Below are 24,126 nucleotides of genomic sequence, written 5' to 3'. Positions count from 1 at the left end.
CACTTTTCACTCATTGGTGATGATATTTTAACACAGGTGGAAAGGCTGAACAGAATATTTAAATAATGATCCTAGGATGGAAGGTTAAGTAAAGGCCCTGACAGTACTGGATTTTTTAATCATGACACTTCAGCTTTGTGATACATATATAGTATCTATAACGTATGAGTAATATATCGTACTATATGTAGCACGTACACATACTGAAAGTACACAACTGTAATAGAAATCAGTATATATATATAATTATATATATACATACTGAGCATATTACTGTTTTTATGCATGTATAAGTTCAAGCAAAATAAAATGTATTGAGGTTTTTAATTGATTAACTGTTTTAGCCATCATTTTGATGAGTTGATCTTTTGCGATCAATGTACACTTACTGTAAGGACCTTTAACTGTTCCTTAAGTTCATTAGTGAGAGTGTTGATTGGGCACGGGTGATGAAGTGGTTTAATCAATTGATTGTCAGGTCTGTTGAAAATCAAGAAAGAAAGGAAAAAAAGAAACTAATGGTGAGTCCAGCACCTCTGTACCACTAGTGGGTTTGAGGCTGGTCTAAGTCTGATGTTTCACAGCCAGTTTCTCTTTCTTAGTTTAGAAATGGCACAAGGAGGAGAGTGAGAAAGTGTAGACAGACTACTCAGACCCAGCCACCTTCAAGTCACTAATCTTTAATATGCTGCAGGCTACTCAGATCTGTGCAGAAGGCTCACCACCTGACTGGAAACTTGCAGTGTCCCTCCTGACAGTACTGCAAGACTGCAAGCACCCAGGGTGTTGCAGGGGTCACTGTATCACCAGAAGAAAAAAGAGCCCTGCCAACTAGACCCACCCTGATAGAAGTCTCAGTCTAAGTTGGTTCCTTTGCTGGTGTTCAGTTAAATGTATGTTGTCACTCAAAGTAAATCCAGTCAAATCCAGTCAAAGTCAACTAGGACCATGGCTCAGGCTCAATATCAATATCACAGAACTCAAACTGTGCTTGAGGGGGTACCTTTACTGTTGGAGACATTACAGTCAAACAGACACTGTGTCAATGATAGGTTACGAGCTGTAGAATCATGAGTCATGACTCTTTGCCAAGATCAATGAGGAGGTCCAAGTATGATGATCTGGCCATCAGGGTCTAGTCTCACTTGGGACTCCACTTGTAGTAACTGATGTTGACCTGACGACGTTGAACAACTTTGATCACGTTCTAGGACTGTTTTTCCTGTGGGGTCACGTGATAAGCTACAGCAGAACAAACTCATACTGATTCAGTAACAATGGCTTTCTCAGGATATCAGAACATGACAGTTAAACTGTGTTGGCAGCACTCACCACGCGTTGTGATAGTGTGCAACACTGGCTGAGGAAATGGCTATGACCCGTAAGGTCATGGCTGACTGGACCCCAGGAAAGATCAAAGGAACCCAATAACACTGATCCAAAGTTCTTTAATGACAGAGCTTACTATGGTGCACAAGTTTTTGTTCGATTGGCACTCTTCATGTGAGGAGTTATTAATAACCATGTGCTGATCTTATCGGTGAGTAAATGAAATGACTGACACAAATTAAGGCAGTAAGAAGAAGAATAAATAGATGTGCAGGGCTAATAGTGGAATCAAGCTTGAAGTTCTGAATGTACAGTACATGTCCTGATCTGACTTGTCCATTTGCTACACATGAATAAATATGCGAACCCCAAGAAACAGTGGCTAAAGTGATGGTCTGTGAGGACACATAGGTGCCATACTCTTGAGAACATCTGCGCTGTGGCCGCTGGTCATCATTTCTGAGCTTGAACCCAGCGCAGATTGCTGATATGTGCTTGTGGAATGAGCTTCAGGGACAAGAACGCCATCTACAGGGGTAGCAAGAAAGATGGCTTGAAGTCAGGTGGGGGCCGAACATGTGGTGGGCTTGCCTGACAAAGAAACGAGGGAGGAGGTGGTAGAGAAGGACGGGTGAAGGAAAAGGAAGTGGCCCTGGGGTTGCAGTTGTGCCATAGCTCTGGAGGAGAAGAGATAGCATCAGGAAGAGCTGTAAGAGAAGAGCAGGCATCACGGCGCCTGTGAGGAGCCCACTTGCTTTCTAGAGTATGGAGAGCTAGAGGCCGGAGAGCTACAAACCGCCCCGGCTTGTAGGAGTTACATGGTGGTCAGGTCCAGTTGCATTGGAAAATCCAGTGAGCATGAGATGACGAATAGCAGCCAAGTAACACCCATGGGGGATGAGCAGGAATAACAAAGGAAAAAAGACAGGGGTGGAGAATTAGTGGGTAAAGACTAGGTGGTGTCTCTATATCGTCGCTGTATGTTTGTGTGTCTATGGTGGATGATGGACTAATATCCTGTCCTGAGTACAGTCCTACCTTTGCACACTGTGCTTCAAGGATAAGTTCTAGGTTATTGCAAACCTTTTCAGGAAGCGGATTTCAGATAGTGGCTGTAAATATATGTGCATATAATATACTATATCTACTGTGAATATGAGTATATACAAATGTTTATATTAAATTAAATATTATTATATTATATCCTATTAAAAATAATGTTAAAACAATAACAGCAATAGTTTTGCAAATACAATCACCCTAAACTAATTGTTTCAATTAAATACACTGGAAGACTCGAGTTGGCTAAAAAAAATGTTTATATATTTTTTTCGAGTTGGCTAAATCTCTCAGTCACTCGAATTGAGGCACTGTTGCCCTCTTGTGACCACTTCAGGGATTAAACCTCGCTAGTTAGGTTTCTGAAAAGTAAAGCAATCCTGGTGTTTTTAACTAGCAGACACAGAACAAATGTCCTGGAACTGGCACTGCCTTGTCATTGACCTTGTCAGGCTCCCTCTAGTGGCTTCTTCTGATATGCACAGACTGCAATTGTCCTCTGTGTTACCGGTTTCACAAACGTGCTGCATGTTTTTCTCTCTCTCAGATTAGTTTCTACACAAAAAAAATGTTTACACAGTGTCCATGTATTGTACTTCACCTTAGAAAGTAAAGTACTTCACTTGGTAAAGTCCATTTTCTGAAAGTTCAAGAAGTGTACGTTTGAGAAGCTATACTTTTCAAAAGAACATTTAAGATAAACCACTGCCTTTCTTATTTTTAACAAACATCTTCACTCTTACGTATACATATAAAGTCATGAACGAGGAAAAACAACTTATTATTACTCTAAAGATTTAAGGGAGGCAAGGTTCATATTTACTTTGCACAAATGACAGATTTATTAAGTTATATAATTGTTATTAACATTAAAGTGAAGCTGTTTCAATTCTTCATTTTTTAAACATTTTGTACAGCGATATAACCTTCACCACGATACAAAAAGCTAATTTCCTTCTATTAGTATTTGTCAAAGAAAGTAATCATTTCCTGGCAAGGACATTTACTTTGAAATTTTTTTCAATTTGGGGGAGAAAAGGTATTCTGAAAATTGTAGTATAAACAGAAAATGACATGATTCTTTTTTCCTTCTCAGAGAAATATGTGGATTTTAATCTGATGGGACTTTGAGGAAATCCCTTTCAAAGTTTCCCCTTAATCACAGAATTTAAACCTAGACATCAGAAAACATATATTTTTATGCTATTAATTTACAAAAGTGATATATACAAGGTCCTTAACATTTGAGATGCAGCTAAAGTCAACTCAGAACTACTAATATCAATAGTTAATATCAAATATCTAAAAATATCACTAGTTGTGCTTTATGAATAAGATACAGTACCAGTAGAAATCAGGAATACTGACTGAATGAATGAGAAGTAAGATTTAAAAAAACTAAATTTAAATTCAAACAAAAACACCAAAATAATAAAAGAAATTAATACATTTATACTTATACTAAAAAAGTGTTGCTTGTTTTGCAGTTAGATTTTGTAATCCCAGAAATAATGCTGACTAAAACAAAACAATGATGTGCTATTTCAAATAAATAGAAGTAAACATTTTTGTTCTAAAACAGTAATTTGGGATAATAATCATTTATCCCAGTAAGTTGTGAAACCAGTTTCAGTTTCCTCTTATTTAGGTTGAATTGACTGTTTAGAATATTCTTAAAACAAAGAGTGTTCTGACTCCAACTCACAAATTGTTTATGTTACATTATTTTCTATTTTATACAAAGCGCTGCTACTGTATAGCGGTTATTCCTTACATAAGACTACAAGTGTTTCTAAAATGTATTTCATTCTATGCACAGAAACGCAATGTACTATAAACTAAAAATACTGAAGCAAATACATTTCCACTGACAGATATACTGTATGATTAACCTTTAACAGACCCAACAGTAAAAGGCAATTGTAACAATAAATATGATTATTCATGACAAACACCTAATGCAGGATATAAATTCCATGCCCATCCAGTATTTTTTTAAGAGGAATGATTACATTTATTATGGTTTCTAACTGTGTCTTTTTTTATACTTCTAGAGGCAATTTTAATTGGACACATAAATAACTGTGAATAATAAGGCTTCTAATCACCCATGATATAATGTGAAGTTTATAAAGTGAAGACTATACAGGTATTTGGCAGTCTTATGACTAAATGACCAACGTTCTAAATCATGGGATAATCCATGTTTGAGTTGCAATGCAAAACTGCATTGTTCTTCTCTACCTCTGTCACTGTGTCAATTGTCAATTTGAGTAACAGTACATTGCATCTCCATCATCCTCTGGCATGGTTCAACACTGAAAAGATGCTGAAGCAAACTTTCTATTTTACTACAATTTATCCCAGTGCAATTCAGACTGATCATTTAGTCCCACTTAATCTTACTTATTTCCCAGAATGGATGGCTGATATTAAGGATGAGGTATTAATTGAACAGTAAATGGGTTTAAATAAGTTCAGTGAAATGACAAGTGGATGTGCTTAGTAATAAACCTCTAACAAGCAGAATTATGTTTCAAAATATGTTTTTCTTTAAACACATAAAAGTGTTACTGATGGTTAAGTATAAAAATGTTTTTGTAAAATACCACTGATTCAAAAGCTTTGTCTGATTCTCATGTTATACACTCAGGCACATATTTGGGATCATATAAGGATTCAACAAACCTTAATAATCCTTCAAGCATAAAAGTCCAAAGGTCTCTTACTTTCCTGATATTCCACTACTTCCATCTTAAGTTTGGAAAGCAAATGTCTGCCCACTTTGTTCTCTACTTTGTTTCTTGATTTGTGGTATACAGAATGCAGCATGGTCAAATGTTTTTTTTCTGAATGCATTCTTATTCCCAGGCTGCAGACAATGTCAAGTGTATACCAAGTCTTTCACGCTTTCTTTAACTCCAAGAGACAAGATGTTCTTTACTATAAGTCATGTTATAAAAACATGCTTTTGCTTTTGAGAGTCATTTGTCCCTTAAAATCCAACCACCGTATAACCATTGCTTTCTTGTAATGTACTGCCAGAGTGTGCTGTGAATCATGTATTCCATGCTGGTCCCTTTACACCACTGTAAAAGGTGTAAACTGTCCTTTCTTTGTATAACACTTGCTTGAGTTGATATTTGCATTAGCACGTCTTGTTTTAGTTTCTTGCATGGGCAGCAAAATGCAAAACTGGTTGGGAGTTAAGTAGTTAAGGTTTGAAGTTTTATTTAACCCTCTGCCCCCCTCACCCCAAAAAATTGAAAGCATTGATCTCTCACAGCTTTGTATAGCATTCCTACAGTAGTGAATGCATTTAGGCTCTGAACCTAAATATCAAAGTAAAAAAAAATATATCCATGCTAAGCTTTGGCCTGCTCCTGATTAAACTTGATTAGTTAAATGGATGAGATTAGTTTAAAGAAATTAAACAGGTCAACCTAACAAGCTGAACACCTGTCTTCTTTCTCTGAACTAGGATTCCTTCGGACGCCATTGGTTTTTGTTCTCATGGAGTGGTCGGAGAGAAGCTGATTGATCTCATTCTGCTTGTAGGTAGAGAGCTTATGTCCGTAAAATGACCCTTTGGAGCTGGTTTCTGGATCCTGAAAATGTCTAGTGCAGGCCTTTCCAATTAAATAAACCACCTCAGCAATGTTGAGAAGAATACAGACTCCTGAGACAGCCAGCATGAAGATAGTAAAGATGGTCTTCTCTGTAGGTCTGGACACAAAACAGTCCACCGTGTTGGGACAGGGGTAGGAGTCGCACTTGACCAGCCGGAACATCTTGTAACCTGGGTAGATCAGGTAGAATATGTACATGAAAGCAGCTTCGAAGAGGATTCGGAAAAACACACTGATCATGTAGGTCCACCAAAGAGCTCCTGTGATTTTCATCTTCTGAGATTTGATCTGCTCCAGCTCTTTGTTACTGCCACGCCCGGACAGCTTAAGGATCTTCTTATCGATGTGCCGTCGGTGGGCGACGTGCATAGCTACCAGCAAGGCAGGAGTAGACACCAGGATGAGCTGAAGCGCCCAGAGACGGATGTGGGAAATGGGGAAGAACTGGTCGTAGCAGACGCTGTTGCAACCCGGCTGCTGGGTGTTGCAGGTGAATCCTGACTTCTCGTCCCCCCAGACGCTTTCTGCGGCTACCACAAGGACCATGATTCGGAAGATGAACAGGACGGAGAGCCAGATGCGACCAATTCCAGTGGAATGCCTATTTACACCGCTTATAACGGCATAAAAAGACGCCCAATTCATTTTTGGTTCCAGGTCTGAAAATGAAGAGGTAGGAGAAGGTTATGAGATGTCGATGTACAGATGACACATATAAAAAAAATAACAATTTATTATTATTAGTCCAGATTGGATTTACTAGTGGCAGTTTTTCTTTTGTTCCCTTAAATATTGCGAGATTAACAAAACTAGATGAAGTTAGATTACCTCATTACCTCGTTTCTCAACTATCCTTTCGCAATGGTCGTACAACAGCTGCCTAACAGACACACTGCCAATTGTGCCACATGTTGTAGCAGTGCTATTATTAAAACATAGTTTCCCTGAGGATATTTTCAACAGTACTGTTGAAATAGAATACACCATTCACAAACACTAAAATCACAAGAAACCTTCTAAACATATTTATAAATAAATTAGTTAATTAAAACCATTTTAAATTGGTCAATACCTGATTAGAAAAACTCCATTCTTTGCTTTGTCTCCCACAAGTGAGAAAAAGTCTTTGCTAAGATTTCGAGTACTAGAAAACTAGCTATCAAACTTGCAAAGAAGCATTCTATGAGAGTTTCTGTAATTTTAAAGAACTTTGAAAACATCTTATTGCAAACTTTAAGCTATTTCCATCTTCCATTTATCACCCTCAAAGGACTTCCCCCCCTAGTTTACCAGGCTCAGTAGTAGGTGTCATAAGCATCCAAATCAGTGAACAATGTTGACCTGCTGGAATCTAGTGGACACATAGGAGTGTCCACCGAAATGGGAGTTCACCAGTAGCGTCAGGTCTACTTCACTGGGGAAAGAGACTGCCTTCGACAGCGAAGGATCACATTTCGCCTTTCATACCCAATCAGAAAAGTGTTGCGAAGCAGCGTGACTACCGAGTAGCATTTTTGATATCGTTGCCCCACTCTGGGTATCACAGATGGAGTGGAGGAGCACCCAGGCTCTGGATGAATGACTGGAAAGTGCCCTAACTGGATATATGGACCAAACTACATTCCGAACATTGTGCTTTCATCTTCTCATCATAACCGCCTTGGGGGATATAAGACATAAATATAAGTAAATGTGGATAGTGGATGACTGTTTGCAGTTTTGTAATTGAACTATAGGTTCACTGCAGTTTAGATTGTAAACATGGGCCCAAAAGTGTTTAAGAGGTTCTCCTGGTACTGTCAGTCTTCTAGATGACTCCTTACTTTTGGTCTTATAGAACCTCTGGGCTTCAAAGTGAATAAAAATGATCTTATGAAAATTAATATTGACAATTCAAGATGTAGAATTTTCATGGATGGACTAATCATGAATGAGGTGGTTTAGTTTAGGGTGGAATGAATAATAAGACTGAAATGTGCTCCCGCCCTGGGCCAAATCTCTTATTGCTTCAAGCACAGTAGCCTTTCTCCATTAAAAAAAGTTAATGACCATTGTAAAAACACATTATCAGCAGGTAATACCAGCCTGCTGGGGATGAGAGGTAAAGCAATACAGTTAAAGCAAATATGTATTACAACACAATGATAAAGTCCAAAGGATCCTGCAGATGAACTTTAGGTTCCTTCAGATATGAAAACATGTTGATTGCTCATGAGTAGAAATGCTTATGACAACAAGATGAACAACACATCAAAATCAATTACAACCTTCAGGATGTGATAGCCTAGAAAATACATCTTATACTGTAATATTTAATTTTCCACAGTTTTGTTACACACAGGACTAATTAGCTAAAACTCTGTCTGCCAAACAGAAAAGTAAATATATAAATTGATTCAAATCTAATTTATTTAAAACAGTATATATTATTTCTTAGCTTCTTATCAAAAGTGATTAGAACTAATAAAAAAAAATATTTGAAAAATGAAAAAAATACATTTACCTTCAGGTGGGTCTGTGCACAAACAAGTCCTTAAACAGTTGGATTAACATCAGTGTAAGCTTGTCAGTGAAAGGATCGGTTCACTAGAACACCATGTCTTTGGAAATTGCAAATGAATTCCCTGACACTAGACACTACCCTGCACTGTAGCAGTCATATGCTCTTATATAAACTATTTACATACAATGGTGGCCTTTATGAAGCTAACAAGACTCTTTAGAATTCAGATCAAACGCCTTGATTTCCGCCTACCCTCCGCAAAAGAAAGAATCTGTGTGGACACAAAAAAGCTTTCCCCCTATTATTTATTGTTTTTCATGGAACAAGGGAGATAAAGGGTGTGTCTGACGTAAACTTGAATCAAAAAAGCCACGCCAAAAAATTGGAAAGTTTTCATAGATTTGTTTCTTATCTTGTACCATGAGTTTTTAATTTTTTCTAAGGCATATAATATGGGTAACTATCACAAGCACTAGGTAATGCCATCACATTAAATCAGTGAACCTTTGAAACAAGACGTCAGAACCCAATGACTTCATTTTAACCTACCACTCCTTCTTGTGTGCATATGTCTTAACTCTTTCACTAGCAAGACATAATCCAGTCTTCTTTAATCAAGTGACCAGTTGCTTAATTGTCAAGGGGAAGACGAAATGGAGGATTTCACTAATATTGCTCAGAAGGAACCTTTTCCTGTAGTTACCATATGTCATGAAATCTAAATTCTTTAAAACCCGCGTGTGTCTTGGAAGACGAAGAAAATGGATAGAACCCTTGCATTCCAAAAGAAAGTTGCATTTTATGCTATTAACACTTTAATCCTGAAACATAGATCAATCATTTGTTATGTTACACTTAGTGATTTGTGTTTTAATTATGCCATATGTGTCTAAGGTTATAGTAATTGTATTACTACAAGCCCTCCAGGCAACACAGTACAGTGCCTGGAACAAGCACAGTCTTCATGCCTCTAATGAAGTCCTTTCTCCTTGTGACTTCAAATGTGCGTCTGCAACAATAAATGTTATTCTCATCACTATCATCCAGCTTGCGTCGTTGGCTGCAAACTATTTGTGAGTTTATTCAAGCGACTGTTTCCACCACCCCCATTTGAGGAAGCTAGTACAAAGATTTACAGTCGATGCAAAACAAATGGGGTGATAATAAAAAGTAGGAGAAAGCAGTTTGCTTTGTGAGATTTTGGGTGTTAATCACTCAAAATCCGGAGGCAGATTTCATTCTCAAATAGGCATTTTTGCTATTTTGACGTAGTCTGTTAGAAATATGTTCAAAATGATGGAGTTAATTTGGAGTACTATGCTATCACTCTGAACTTTATAAGAGGGTATTATGTCCCAATTCTTTCTGTAGAGAATGGTTTATTTTGTTTAATGGTTTATTTCTAAAAGCTAATAGTTAAGTCTGCATGTTTTAGAGTATCAGGGCTTAACTGGAAGGCCATCATGAAACCCATCATAGGTGTAGTCTAGCAAAAGTGTCTCAGAACCAGAAAAATCTTCAATTCTAGCAGTATGTAAAAAATCACAAAAACATTCCCATCATGCATGGTATCCATTTACTCTATATCTGTATGGCCATGTTAGGTCAGCTTGTGGTACTGGCCTTTGATCTAAAAATGCAACATACTGATTTCATAACATAGGTGTAGCAGTACTGGAAATGAGGAATGTTGCAATTTGTGTTAACCCTTATCTTTGGGTGATCCCACCAAAGATGACTCAATTTAGTTCACAGAGTAAAGAAAACAAGAGCAGGAGGCACATTTTTTCCACATTCCAAAGAAAGGCTGACATTGTTATACTGTCCATTATTATATTATTTTTATACAGCATTCAACATAATTTAGATTAGCAGTGGTATTTTGCAATATCACTATTTTGTAATAAGTAATAATCTTATTACAAAATACAGACTCATCTATTGCCTGTAACAGAGAATGTCCCAATGCAGTCTTTATGCTTTCATTTAGTTGAATTTTCCTCACACTAGAAAACAGTTTAAACTTGATTAATTAGTTTGTTTCTGGCCTTCTATCTTGGACATGTAACATATGTTTAAATTGTTACAATTTGCTCTTAGATAAATGGAAAAGATGTATTAAAATCTTTTAATCTTTCTGTATTACTCTATAGTGATAAGACATTAAGAAGTTAGATTGGTATTTCTAAAATGCTTTTATGAGGCTTACATCATAAACTGCACCCATTACAAAATTATCAATAAAGATACATTATGCACCATTAACAATAATTATATAAATACTGAATACTATTGTGTTAAAACTATAGGCATATCGTTATTTAATAAAAAATGCTCTTATTTTTCATAAATGAATTATGTCCTATGAATATCGGTTATGAAAACCTGGCTTCGATTATGGTATCTTGGTTTTGTGTTTTGTGATTATGCCTTGCAAATAAAACAGAATCCAACTGAGTAAAGCTTATTATACAAGGAAGCAGTATAAGATAAAAAATATTATATTTATATAGTGGTTTATTCCATTTCATATTTACATTTAGTATAAGTATTGGATTTTTTTTCTCCACCTTATACGGAGATTCACCAACATTGGCCTGTGTTTTAAATTCAGGTGCCTATCGAGCATTAAAGAAACATGACTAACACCTCCTATAAAACATGCAAGTTGAAAATGTACTGTACCTGTAGGGCCTATATAGTAACGCTCGCATTTACATGCTACTGGCTATTACTGTATGCCATTATGACCTGCATACTGTTAAAGCCAAATAAGAATACAAATAAAGTAACAAAGTAAAAATAAATTAGAATAATAAGAAAAAATAAAGAACCATACCATGGTATTGCTGCCCAAACCGGTGGCTCAATTTATATAGTATCTTTTCGTGAAAGCAACCAGTGCACCAACCAGTTGACCTAGCCAGACAGCTATTTTAAAAAACTGACCTGACTGGATATTTGTCTTTGGGTGCCTTCTTTACCGAAAATACATATTTTAAATAGTTTCCCTCATAGGAAGGAAAACGCTGAGATTTCAAGTTTCAAACATCCGATTTAATGCAAGTATTTTTTTACATCCCACACTTTTAAAAACGTATATACCTTGACAAATAATTAGTGTTTAAAGCACCCTACCGATCATAAATCTGCCTTAAATATTTTAAGTTCACATAAAAATGTACGATGTAGTTATGAAACATCTGGATTAGGTAACAAGAAAACAAACAGCCAAGTTCTTAGACAACTGCTTAAAAGTTACAAAAATACAGTTTGTACTTACAACACACCGCAGCACAAGTCGGAGCTGAATCTTCAGGAGTTCTGAAATCCCTTACACTGAGTCCACATTTTATTATCAAGAGGTTTGTCCTTGACTATGAACTCATGACATATCTCGTTAAAAAAAACGTGGCTACTACCCAATCATCTTCTGGTAAAGATTGGCAATTTAAACTTTAGCTAAAGTTATTTGCATGGCTGCGATAACTAGGATAAGGTTTTGTTAAGATAACGTATTCTTTTAATGATAAATATTCAATCAACTCCCACTTTAAGTCGATATTTCTTAAACGGTTTAAATTCTGGTCACAACAACTTTTTAATCCAATACAGGCAGCTTCTTTAGCCATTACAACACAGGAATTGTATAAATGAAAGGGAGCTTTTAGATACTTGATACCAAATGTTTATCCTTAATGTGTTTAGCTCTTTACACAGACTGTTTGATCACAAAAAGCTGTTTGATCAGGAAAGCTATCACAATGTTGCTTTGATTGGTCGTACACTACCCGACATTATTCTTGATGAAATTATCGGCGGCAGCACATGAAGTTTACTTCTGAACTCTTTGTTTTCTCCATACGTTTCATATACTGTATGCGTTGTAAATGTTTTAGTCTATATTTTACACAACCTTGCCGCAAACACTGAAGACAGAATCGGAGATTTGAGAATTGCATATTGTGACCATTATATGAAGACATCATCTATTTTCACTGAAGTCCTGAAAGTAAAGCTTGTGAACCTTTACCTTTCCCTTTTAAAAATGGGTGCATTGGCGACAACATTCTAAAAATATCCAGAAATTTAAAATTGTAAATACAGTGTAGATGAAACGAACATTGAATATTAGATTTCAAAATTACTGTTCGTTAACGGACTGCAAAACGTGACTTAGAAAAAATGCTGGATATTATTAATCGGAGTTGGCAGTTTTTTAAAGTATTGGACTATCCTTATGCTTCTGCTGTTAAGTACAAGTTAAATTTGCAGACCGAAAGACTAGTGTTTCTGCTAACTATAAAAAACTGCAGTAAGGGTTTGTGACTAACAGTTTCGCGACTTCACAGAGATACAAGCAGTCCTAGAATTCCAACGTAAACTGCATTTTTATCGTTTCAGAATTCTGTATATTCTGCATTACATTTTGTACGTCTTTGAGTGGAAAGGTGTACTAACAACTCTAGGTGGTAGTGACAATTAATTTTAAAAAGCTCTATATAGTCTTAAAACAGCTGGATCATACTTTCAAGGTAGGAAAAAACTTCAGACAAAACTCTATTAGAAGATTACTGATTAACACATTCAAACTGACTAAAGTCCTCAAATGTTAGAATACTGTAGGTCCGCTTGCACGTACCAGGGTGTTCCACCCCTTATTGACAAACAGGATTGAATCACACAGGAAAGATAATAAAACAAAGTTAACAGATTCCAAAACCAACTGCTAACATTATAATAACAGGGAAATAGGAAATACATTTGCCTTTTTGGAATCTTTAAGGAAACTATTCTTTTCTGTTGTGGTTCAAATTATTTCCCTTTCTATTATTAATTAAAAACTGTTTCTCTCGTATACAACACTAATGACTATTTTAACGTTCAAAACTTAAAAATGTCCCAATGGGGATTGTAGGCTGGAAAAGCTTTAAGATGATTTCAGTTACAGCTTGCCCATAGTTTCCACAAACTAAAACGTTTAAAATCTAAATTCTAAGACAGGTAACATCAACAGGAAAGGGTGACACACAGGTTAAATCAAAATGCAGAGTAAAGCAGTTTCCAATCTAGAAATCTATCACATTCCATGTCAAATAACATTTAACATTAACTTGCAAATATTGACAAAAAAGGGACAACAATAGATTTAAACTCAAATTTAAGAATCATATCTTTACTATCTGAAAGTTGCATTTCAAATGGAGATCTTCAAACTATTTCAAACTATGTCAGGGGTCTGTGGGTCAGGAAGTATGCATATGAAAGGATCTCCATCCATTTTTTAACCACTTAATCCAATTCAGAGGCTCCGGCTCCCCTGTGATCAGCAAGGAACAGGAGCAAGGAAGGTGACAGGGTGAATGGAACATCAGTCCGTCGCAGGGCAGAGACACAGACACAAACACAGGCATGCACAAACTTACACATAGGGCCAATTTTTCCCGGAAGCCAATTAACCTACCAGTATGTTTTTCGACTGTGGGAGGAAACCAGAGCACCTGGAGGAAACCCATGCAAATGGAGGGGAGAACATACAAGCTTCACACAGATGGCAACTTACAGTACATCCGGAACCGAACACAGGGCTATCCACTGAACAATCATGCTAATCTATGGAAGGATATATTGGGCTAAACATATCGTGGCAATATTTTATACTAAGGCTTCAGATCTCTGAGCCTTGAATTCTCATGTGTCTCCCCATGTTACATACATCTTTTTACCTGCAAGAAATGTTAAAACAATCCAGTTAACGTTTAACTGGACCTATCTATCCTTTGTCCACAGGCTTCAACTGTTGAGGAGACGATCATAATACACATAAGACACTCTGTAAGACAAAATATCACTGGAATCCAGACCCCAAGGTCAGGAGTTAGGAACCTGTTATACATCATGATGTGTTTAATCTAATTGAGAATGGCCAGTGCACAGGATTTAACAAGCCCAAATTCAAAATAACAGGGTTAAACATTAACAACATTTTTACATATGACAGCATGAACTTTCACAGCGTCATGCTGAAGAAAATTAAAAGCATGTGCTCTACATTCATGTCAAAACGTCTGCAAGATCTAAAAGCAGAGCTGGGGAATCATGTGATGTCACATCCAGCAAACTAACCGCTGGCTGTTTATTTCAGTTTCACATCCAAACGTCAGATTATACAGACAAAATGATTAATACGTTTACATGAATCCAACCCTTTTCCACACAATAGATCAATCCCAATAAACTGAACACTTTGTGACCTCATGATTGTGCACTCCCTGACTGGAGAACACTGAGAGCAAAGGAGAGGAGATGTTGAATCCATCAGGTGGTGAAGAAACCAGAGAACAGAGTTGCACACGGGTTCATGACTGAACAGAAAAAAAGGACTTGCACCCAAAGCAAAAAACTGTAGCCTCAGAGCAGGATTAAATCGTACTCGTAATAACTCCTACTTCTAGAAATGTGCACATTGCAACAACCAGATTGACTACCCATGCATTAATCAACAGTAGAACTGGCAAACTTAAAAGATCAAGGAAATACTCTCCTCCTCAAAAAAGATCAAATGAACACAAAATCTAAGTCTTTAAAATATTTTTAATCCTTATCATATCATCCATGAACAACTCCATCAGTGAAAACGTCCTTGGCAGCTGTGCTTTGAAACCATCAGGGTGCGTTTCTTGTTGATTTCTAGGATGCGACTCTAAATGCTGAATGCCTGCAGCAATAACTGGACTGTTGTGAGAGGTCATCCATTGGATCACAATTCACAGGTCCGATATGGGACCAAATGATTTCTAACTCTTCTGCGTCAAAGGCTGTTTTCCTATTTTCACCTAGCAATAATGTTAGTTAAGTATGACAAAGCAGGAATCCTACAAGGGTGTGTCACACAGTTATAGAGCCATTCTAAAAGCAAGGCCTAGGTATTTGTACAATAAAAATACAATACAGAAAACGTGAAACCAAATTAAAACACTAAATGGCTTCAATCTGCCTAAAAGTAGATGTTAAAAATGCCAAAGTGGAACAAGCCATCATTTTTCAGTAATGCAGAACTGATCATAATACATTTCATAACTCGGTAAATCTTACAATTATACAGGGGGCAGATCTAAATTTAAAACACTCGTAATACACATTTTCTATGATCTTTTTTTTTTAAATCCCAGAAAGAAAACTGATATTAGAACCATTTTTTTGTCAAACCAAAACAACAGAATTACTGTGGACTGGAAGACCATCATGTCTCTCATCACTAAAAGCCTGCAGGCACTTTACAAATGACAGGAAAGTAATTTGTACAGTAACTATTATACAACAACTGTTTGCTGGAAAGCCAAGAGTGCCTTGTCTAATGTATCTCACCCCTACCCTGGCAATGTAGCTAAACCTGCCACCTAGGTTTAGCTCTGTGATTATTCATGGATTGTGACAAACATCCATGGAACTCTATTTAATCCCCTTCAAAAGTCTGTTGATACATCTGTAAAAACAATGACAACAAATGCTTTTCTTTACACACCTGACAACATTTTTAACATTTATTTTTTTACACAGACTTGATGTGAGTAACAATTTGCCATAACAGCTGTTAGTTCTCCAAGCACACAAAGCTTCCAGAATGGTAAAATTTCACAGTGCGTTAACTGTTATTACACACAAGGCACTAATGCAATCATGCAATCTGTCAATGACCTATCATGACCAATGAGATTACAGCTCATTCCCAACAACCTGTATTATAAACCTCCAGGTCTACTGGGGTTGTAAGTATAAGCCCAAACCAGAGTTATGAGAACTTATATGTCAGAGCAGCGAAGAACGAATTTGGTGAAAATGGAACTATCAAGTAAAAGGGCTATCCAGTAATCAAGAAGATCTTTATTTTCAGCACAGTAGGACTGCAATTATTGTAGTTTGCTTTGAAACTTTAAAAGAAAAGAAATGGGACGTCTTGGTCCTGGAGAGACAGTGTGAATGCAGTTCTAGAACTCCTTAAAACAGCAGAACCTTAAGAGCTGTAAGAAGTTGTTCAATTGGTCCATTTAAGTCAATAACAGCTGACTTGGGTTATTAAGATCCATGTTCAAATGAAAAACTGCAGTAAAACCTTCAGAAAAGGATGACCTGTTCCTCCCCTGAACTATTTTACAACCTTGACATCTATTACTTTCTATTTTGCAAGTAAGCAGAAATTATGTTTTTCTTCCATTCTGACATGAGTTTGGTTTTACGGCCATGGGAACTCCCTGGAAAATAAAAAAAAAACAATTATTTGCATGCAGAAGTGAATGTAATGGACTTAAACTCTGATTATAAGAGGATGCCCCCTAGTGTTGAATAGATTGAAAGGACAGCACAAAATAAATCATCTAGCCCAGGGGTGTCCAAACTTTTTTTATTGGGGGCCAGATGGAGAAAAAAAATATAGAGTGGTGGGCCACAGATTACCTCTAATAATAAAAATAAACAAATAATACCAGATATAAGTGCATTCCAATAACCAAATTGCCTTTAAATTTAGGGGACTACCTCAAGAGGTGAGTTTTAAGCATTTTGTACTGTATGCATGAAATGACCTATATAACTAATGATATTATCTCATTTTAATATACCTGTAATATTTCACAAATTGTATGCACTTGTGATGACTCTACTAATGGGAACAGTGATGCTGTGCCTTAGACTGAAGAATCGCTGTTCTTGCCCTCTTGCCTCTGAACAAGTATTCATTTTGCCAGCGTGGCTGGAATCTCCTGCATTCGCTGTCAATTTTACGTTTCTTTGGTTCCGCCATTTTGAAAAGCTTGATAACGTTAATGTACAGAATTAAAATTTTGAAGAGGGTAAAGAGGAGGGGAGGGGGTAGCTAATCAGTTTTGAGATGTGATTTTACGTGATGGCGGCACCTAGTGTTCAAAATAGAAACTGCATATTTTACTTACTATCGGGCTAAATCTAATTATAGTTCTAAATTAACTCGCGGGCCGTAATCTGGACACGCCTGTTTTAGCCTATGAATACTCTAATTAAAGTATGTCCAGGAAGGTTACTTGTAGGTGTGTTGGAGGAAATACTTACGTCTCCCAAAGTAAACATTTTTCATTTTACAGTGTTTTGCATGACCAGCGTGAGCCAGTCTCAATGAAACAGACGGCCCTCTCCTGAAACACAACGAAAGTGAAATATTTTATTGAGGTATATTTTTACTCATAGCGTCAAATAATTTTTTTATGAATATTTCCCTGAATACTACCTTAAAATAAAATAAACACATTTAGTAATTACTGCTACTATTGCCTGTGTGCACCACACTTTTCCTTTGTTCAGCTTAGTCCATTTTAATATTTTTGTATGTATTCAAAACTTTAAAAGATACAACACTCCAATGTGTCAGTTTTCTCCCACAGAAAAACCAAAAGATTTGAATTCCTAAACACTAAAATTCCCAATGTTTTTCTAGAGCCCAACTCTATGTTCAGGAAGCCTTGGTTTTTGAAGCTGCCAGGTGGAAATAATAAACAAATAAAGCCAGTATCTCTTTAATCCCTGCAGCCCAGAGAGCCTTAGTTCATGTTTCTAATTTCTGAACACCTGTGATTAGTTTTAACTAAAAAGCACCCCTTCAATGCAAACATGTAGTTAGAGCTCTTAGTTGTCTTCTTTGTTCATTCTGTTTTACGTGGCAATACGTTTATGCATCACTCATATGAAGAAGAATGTTTTTAACATAAATAATTTTCATTTAATGGGTTTTTGTTGTTTTTTAGTCATATGTAGCATCAGTGTAGGAATGAACATTTACTTTTTATCAGTTTTAGTCCCGATTTAAGGACGACTACAAATGGTGTTTGCTCCAGATGACACTGAAAAACGTGTGCATTATTGTGAAAAAAAGAGGAATCAGTACTGTTTGCCACTGGCCTGTGCAAGTGGTGGTGGCTGGATTTACACAAACCTCATGGCTTCAAGTTTTCCTTTCTCCATAAACAGCTCTGCCATCACTTTGTCCTCCTGGGGATACAATCTAGCATACAGTATCTTGTCTTCCACTGTCTCTTTAAACCATCTGATTGCTTCAGAGGACCACTGCACTCCATTTACTGGGGATACCTACAGCACCCAACAACAGATGACCAACAGTTATAGTAGCCAAGACTATTTTCCACTATTAATATATAAATACAGACAATCTAAGGCACTGATGCTCACTGATATGCTACTTTTTCTGTATTTTTTGTGTGTGATGGAACATCTGTCCATACAAAACAACTAACTACTGTATTGATGTACAGTTTTTGAAAAGTTATGGAATATATTATGTTTTTTTTTTTAATACTTACATTTGCCAGGGAGACACACAAGGCCTGCTCAGGGAAAGCAGCTAATTCTGGGCTGAGCTCCCTTATATCACTGAGTGCAAGGCACACCTTGTCTCCATAATCAATTCTCACCAGCTCTATTTTGATGTTTTGAAGACACCCATGAGACTGACTAATGCCTGCCTCTACAAAACAAACACAGAATATCAAGCAAGGTTCTTTAATTAAAATCAATTCAAAGAATTAGACATTTCAGAAACACTGTCCATGTTATAATAAATCCCTATGCTCCTAACTAGTTCTCCCACTTCCACACACCTAGCGGACTCAGATACCTTCTTGACCCTGGAGCAAAGAAAACAATCACCTGCACTCAGGATACTGGCCGCACCCACCTCTTCTAGGCTGATGCCCCTGACCTCCTTTCATAAGTTTCCTCCCTCCTTAAAAGCTCTCTTTTCTCTTACTGTACTTGCTGCTTGAAACTCATCAGTCGATTGTTCACTCAGCAGACTGAACTGGGACCGCTCTCCCATTAACAATTTTCTTCAGCCAGCTTGATCTGTCCCCCTCTCCTCTTTCTGCTGCCTTCAGCACTGTTGATCACTCTAGTCTCCTATCAACACTTACTGACCTTGAAACTTCGGGCACTGTTGTCTCTTGATTCTCCTATTACCATTATCGCATTTACCAGGTCTGGCTTTCTCCTCTGGTGATCCCCAGGGCACTGCCCTTGATTCCCTATGGTTTCCTCTATACACCTGCCCCCCTGGGTCCTCTCGTCACTTTTCACATCTTTTAATATTTTTACGCTGATGACATTCAAATCGTCTACTTGTTTCCATTTCAGATACCCAGATCTCCTCCTGGATGCAAATCTATTATCCAAGAACTGGTCCTGCTTATTCTCCTGTAACTATGTTTTTGCCAACCTCCCTCCCGAATTCAAGAGCTGTCTTGTCATCCCACTGTCTTGCTTTGCCATTGCCACACCATCTCTGCAGTCCCTCAGTTGACACTATACTGCTGCACAGCAGAAATCCGAATCACAACCCCAGTCCTTGCCAACTGTCTGCTCCACAGCTCTGCTCCCAGCCATTTCAGTTTCTCATCTGTCACTGCATGCCCTCCGTCTCTGCATTTTCTTTTCCTTTCTGTTTCCTCTCTGTGTTCTTCTACTTCCTTAGTCCATTTATTGTCCACTCCCATTAATCAGCAGTGGAGCTAACTACCCACAGAAATCAGAAATGCATTATCTTTGAACATTTTTTGTGCCCCCGTTCAAAACTCACCAGTTCAGGCAGTGCCTACAATCTTTCCACTTGCAATTATATTGTTCAGCCACTCTTACACCATATTTTCAACTCTTAAACTGAAAAGGCAATTTACTTATTGTTCTTATTCAAGATAAACATTACACACGACAATCACACTGCTCTCTTCACTTCTCTGTAAACAATATATAATGTTTTAATTCTTGCCTTTCCTAGCATTGTTTGTAATTTACTTGTTGAAGTATGCAATTATCTCAAATTCATAAATGTACTGTAAGTTTCCCTGGATAGTGCTGCTGCCTGATAAGCAAATAAATAACAAAAGGAATGAGTAGAAAAAAAGCCTACCTTCTTGTATTCCACATATTTTGACCACAAGAGCTCGGCACCATAGTTTCAGATTGGGCAACCAGCCAACAACATAGGTTCCAATATCTGGGATGCATTTCATCTGGACAAAGGATTGACCCCATTCTTGACTGCTATAAGAATAAAAACAGGAACAAGAAGCCTCTGGCTTTATTTACTCTTTGATCTGAAGGTTTTGAGATGATAATGGGTACTTTCACATGCCATGTCCCTAATGTTTCCAAACTGCAACACCATTCAGTATGCTGAATTTCCCTTCATACTACTGCTGCTGATTGTAAAGACAATACAGGCTTCAGAAATGACATTCTACAGCAGACTTTTACTGAAAAAAAGCTTTGACCAGTGGTAGTAAGAGGGGTCACCTTAAACCAACACATTACATATGAGTTTACTGCTTTTTCTTAGAGGAGATATATTCTAAAGTATAAAATCAAACTGGAAATATCAAACCAAATACGGCACAGATACGTATACATTATTTAAAAACAAGTGTGATTAAATAATAGTGTAAATTCTCAATCACAATCTACAAACTGAACAACAATCAAACACTTATTCAATCAAGTTTGCTGTTTTTGATTATTCATAAATATATCAAACAAATGGCCCACTTAATAGAAAGAATGCCAATGATACACAAAAGAAAATAGTTTGGATTACAATTAGTTTTATAACCTTCTAAAAGCAACATACAAAACGTTCATATTAACACGGCTTGTTTCCGATTCCTAAATCTATAATGTGGCCTAGCATGAAATTAACTAAAAACAACTTACATTAACTTTTGTGATAGTTCTTTCAGTTCAGTGCCTGTATTCTGAATATAGAAGTTGCCGGGATCAACCACGTGAGTAACAGTCACCTCCATTTCAGCAAACTTTCGGATCCTGAATTCTGGAATTCTAACACACTGCTTGTTCCTGGAAGAAGCTTCAAGCCCAACAGAAGACAAAAGTCTTTGTGCTCCAGAGGAACCCAAATGCTGTGAGTCATTAGTTTCCTTGCAGTGAGATTCACTGTGCCTTCCAGCAGGCAATGAGGGGTTTTGTTCCAAAACACATTCAGGAACATTTTCTTCTTGAATAAAGATATCACAAACATCCCATAACTCAGACTGGGTTGCAACCATACAGCTATAGGTCAATAAGCCATCTGTGCCTTTCCCTTTTAGCTTAAAGACAGGGAAAGAAGAATCCAATGTGGAAGAGGCTTTCTGCTTCAATCCATTTGCCACTGAAAAGCTATCTTCTGGAGTATGATGATAACTACTGATATCCTTTTGGCCAGCTCTCGCATGCATCCAAAAGGCAGCTGATGCAGAGTGCGGTGTACCACTGGTCATATTATCTCCGTTAAACGAGTCATCTTCCGAAACACTGCCACTCTTGGAAATCAGTCTCAGGTAGTTAATGAGTTGAGATGAGGTTTGCTTTTGATGCTGTACTTTGAAACCATTTCCAAAAGCACAGCCTAATAAATGCGCAGGCACATTTGATTGGACTGTCTCATTTGATAACGGACAAGGATCCTTAATGTTGCTTTTTACTTTGTCACACTTTTTTAAAGGTAGGGGCTCCTGAGGTTTTACATTGCTGTTGTCACTGTAAGTGTGGTTCTTGTGCCCAGGAACTGATCTGTAGACTTCTATCTCAAGGTTATAGTATGCTGATGTATTGGAAGATGCCTCTTTGTGGGAAGTAAGAAGCTTTTGCATCTGCTGTAAAGCTAATGTAGATCCTAAAGTTTGCACTGCATTAGCAACTGAGGTAGCCATTAGAGCATTTTTCAGAATGGGACCAAACTTCAAAACATTTGAAATTATGAAGCCTTTCTCAGCAGATGAATCCTTCAATGCAGGTAAAATGTGATGCTTTGGATTCGCAGGGATCAATGACAAGCAACTTTCTGGGTCAATAGCTGGAAAACCAAAGTGGTGAAAATTACATTTGTTAACTTGACTGTAATAGTAATTGTACAATTTAAACTGTTCCATGGTACTTCATCCAATAAAACATTGCTCACATGCATTTCTATGGCATAATATACCTCTTAAAACACTGCTGCTATTAGTGTTATCTAAAAGACAGTCTGAAAATAGTCTACAAAGGTTTGTTATGGTGTTATGTAAGACCTTATTGTACATAATTTAATCTCATTTACATATTTACCGCCTTTGAGTTCCAGAAAAAGAGCAGAAAGCTGTTGGATAATGTTGCATGCCTCATCTAGGTTCTTTACAATTTGCATATACTCTTGGAGGGAATCTTCCTCAGATAGATTCAGGAAGGTTTCCATGTGTTTTTTCACCTGAAATTTGTTAAACCAAGAAAGGGCATAGCTCAGTGATCAGTTACCACATAGGTATGCCAATTAATATTATTAATTGGTAATTAAAAACTCATAAAGATTCCTTTCAATAATAATAATAATAATAAATACAGCATTTAGGACTTTTAACACTTGGCCAGAAAGTTGTGGATTCAACTCTTTGGTTGGGAAGCTACTGCTGTACCCCAAAATAAAGTACTTTACTCAGGTTGCACCCACAAAGCCAACTGTACAGATGCAAGGATATGGACGTTGGCAGGTGAGAAACAATAATATCAAAACAAAATAACAGTAACATTAATTGACAAACTACAGTTACACAAATAAAAATATAGAACATAGCCTACCTGTCCTGTGAAAGTCTTCAACTCTGTTTCCAGGAAATGTCGGGCATTTTCCAAAACCAGCAATTTTTTAAACAGGGTTCGTTCCTCGATGACAGGTATCACTGGAAACGTCCCCTTTGCCATCTTCCCCAAAACCAATACATAAATTATACAATAAGGGAATCAATCATATATGCGTACAGAACTTTTTCACTTATGAAACGACCACTATTAACAGCACGGAGATTACTGGTTACTGGAAACGCTGAATTACAATTTTATATTTTCTTAGAAACAAAAACATCAACAATCATATCATTAATCAAAGAGAAAAATCCAGTCCAGACACGTAACGTTAAACGTTAAAATCAAAATACGCAAGGACAAAAATTATCACTAATTTCGCGTTATTCTCTTAATCAGCAATTGCTGCTTTAATGCATTACTCTACCCAATTATGACTGGGTGCACTTTAAAGAACATTTTCAGACCTTAAGTTAACGTTTCAGAAAATTAGCGAGTTTTTTTTCCGGCTTCAGTTCAGTTCGACGCCTGGTTTGAAAAAACATCTTCCGGTTTATCACGTGCTTTCTGTAACGATCCGCCAATAATTTCGCTCAAATATGAAGTAAAATTTATGTATTTTAATCCAGCTCATCTCGCCGTTTAGTTACTTCTACATGTACTGCCCATCGTCTCGTCAACATCTTTTTCGATATTTCTCATAACTTCACTTAATCCAAAGTAGGCGAGTATGTATTTTAAACAAGTTAACTACTTCGTAATACTAAGATCTGTGTCAATTATTTCTGGTATCTTTTTTACTAAGAATTTTAACTGTATAGCTTATTTCGAAACGTGATGATTAAGTCATTCTTATTATTGTTTTGGAAGTGTTTTAGACGTATACATAAAAGATGCTAACCTTGAAACCTTCAAAGAACGATATATTTACAAAGAATTATTACTCTATGTAGATAG

At 37.0% G+C, this 24,126-nt stretch overlaps 1 protein-coding gene across 1 annotated transcript; it reads right to left on the bottom strand.

Moving 5' to 3' along the window:
* Positions 1–3,212: 3,212 nt before the first annotated feature.
* On the bottom strand, positions 3,213–23,289 carry LOC148828656 (uncharacterized). The gene is made up of 8 exons (XM_088926048.1): positions 23,167–23,289; positions 22,660–22,798; positions 21,268–22,408; positions 20,468–20,601; positions 18,867–19,030; positions 18,482–18,636; positions 11,804–11,892; positions 3,213–6,676 (listed from the first exon to the last, which is right to left on the bottom strand). The coding sequence occupies exons 1-8, from the start codon at positions 23,287–23,289 to the stop codon at positions 5,832–5,834; spliced, it is 2,790 nt and encodes a 929-aa protein (XP_088782174.1). The 3' UTR covers positions 3,213–5,831.
* Positions 23,290–24,126: the final 837 nt, after the last annotated feature.

Source organism: Atractosteus spatula, chromosome 9, assembly GCF_055471065.1.
Source record: "Atractosteus spatula isolate fAtrSpa1 chromosome 9, fAtrSpa1.hap1, whole genome shotgun sequence".
NCBI classification, from domain to species: Eukaryota; Metazoa; Chordata; class Actinopteri; order Semionotiformes; family Lepisosteidae; genus Atractosteus; species Atractosteus spatula.
This window is presented reverse-complemented; position numbering and strand designations above follow the sequence as displayed.

Coding starts and splice junctions, on each gene's coding strand:
- LOC148828656 (XM_088926048.1), bottom strand. CDS start 23,289: ATGGCAAAGGGGACGTTTCCAGTGATACCTGTCATCGAGGAACGAACC. Junction 22,409..22,659: donor TTTTCTGGAACTCAAAGGCG/GTAAATATGTAA, acceptor TTGGTTTTCCAG/CTATTGACCCAGAAAGTTGC. Junction 11,893..18,481: donor GGAAAACTTGAAGCCATGAG/GTTTGTGTAAAT, acceptor TTCATAGTCAAG/GACAAACCTCTTGATAATAA.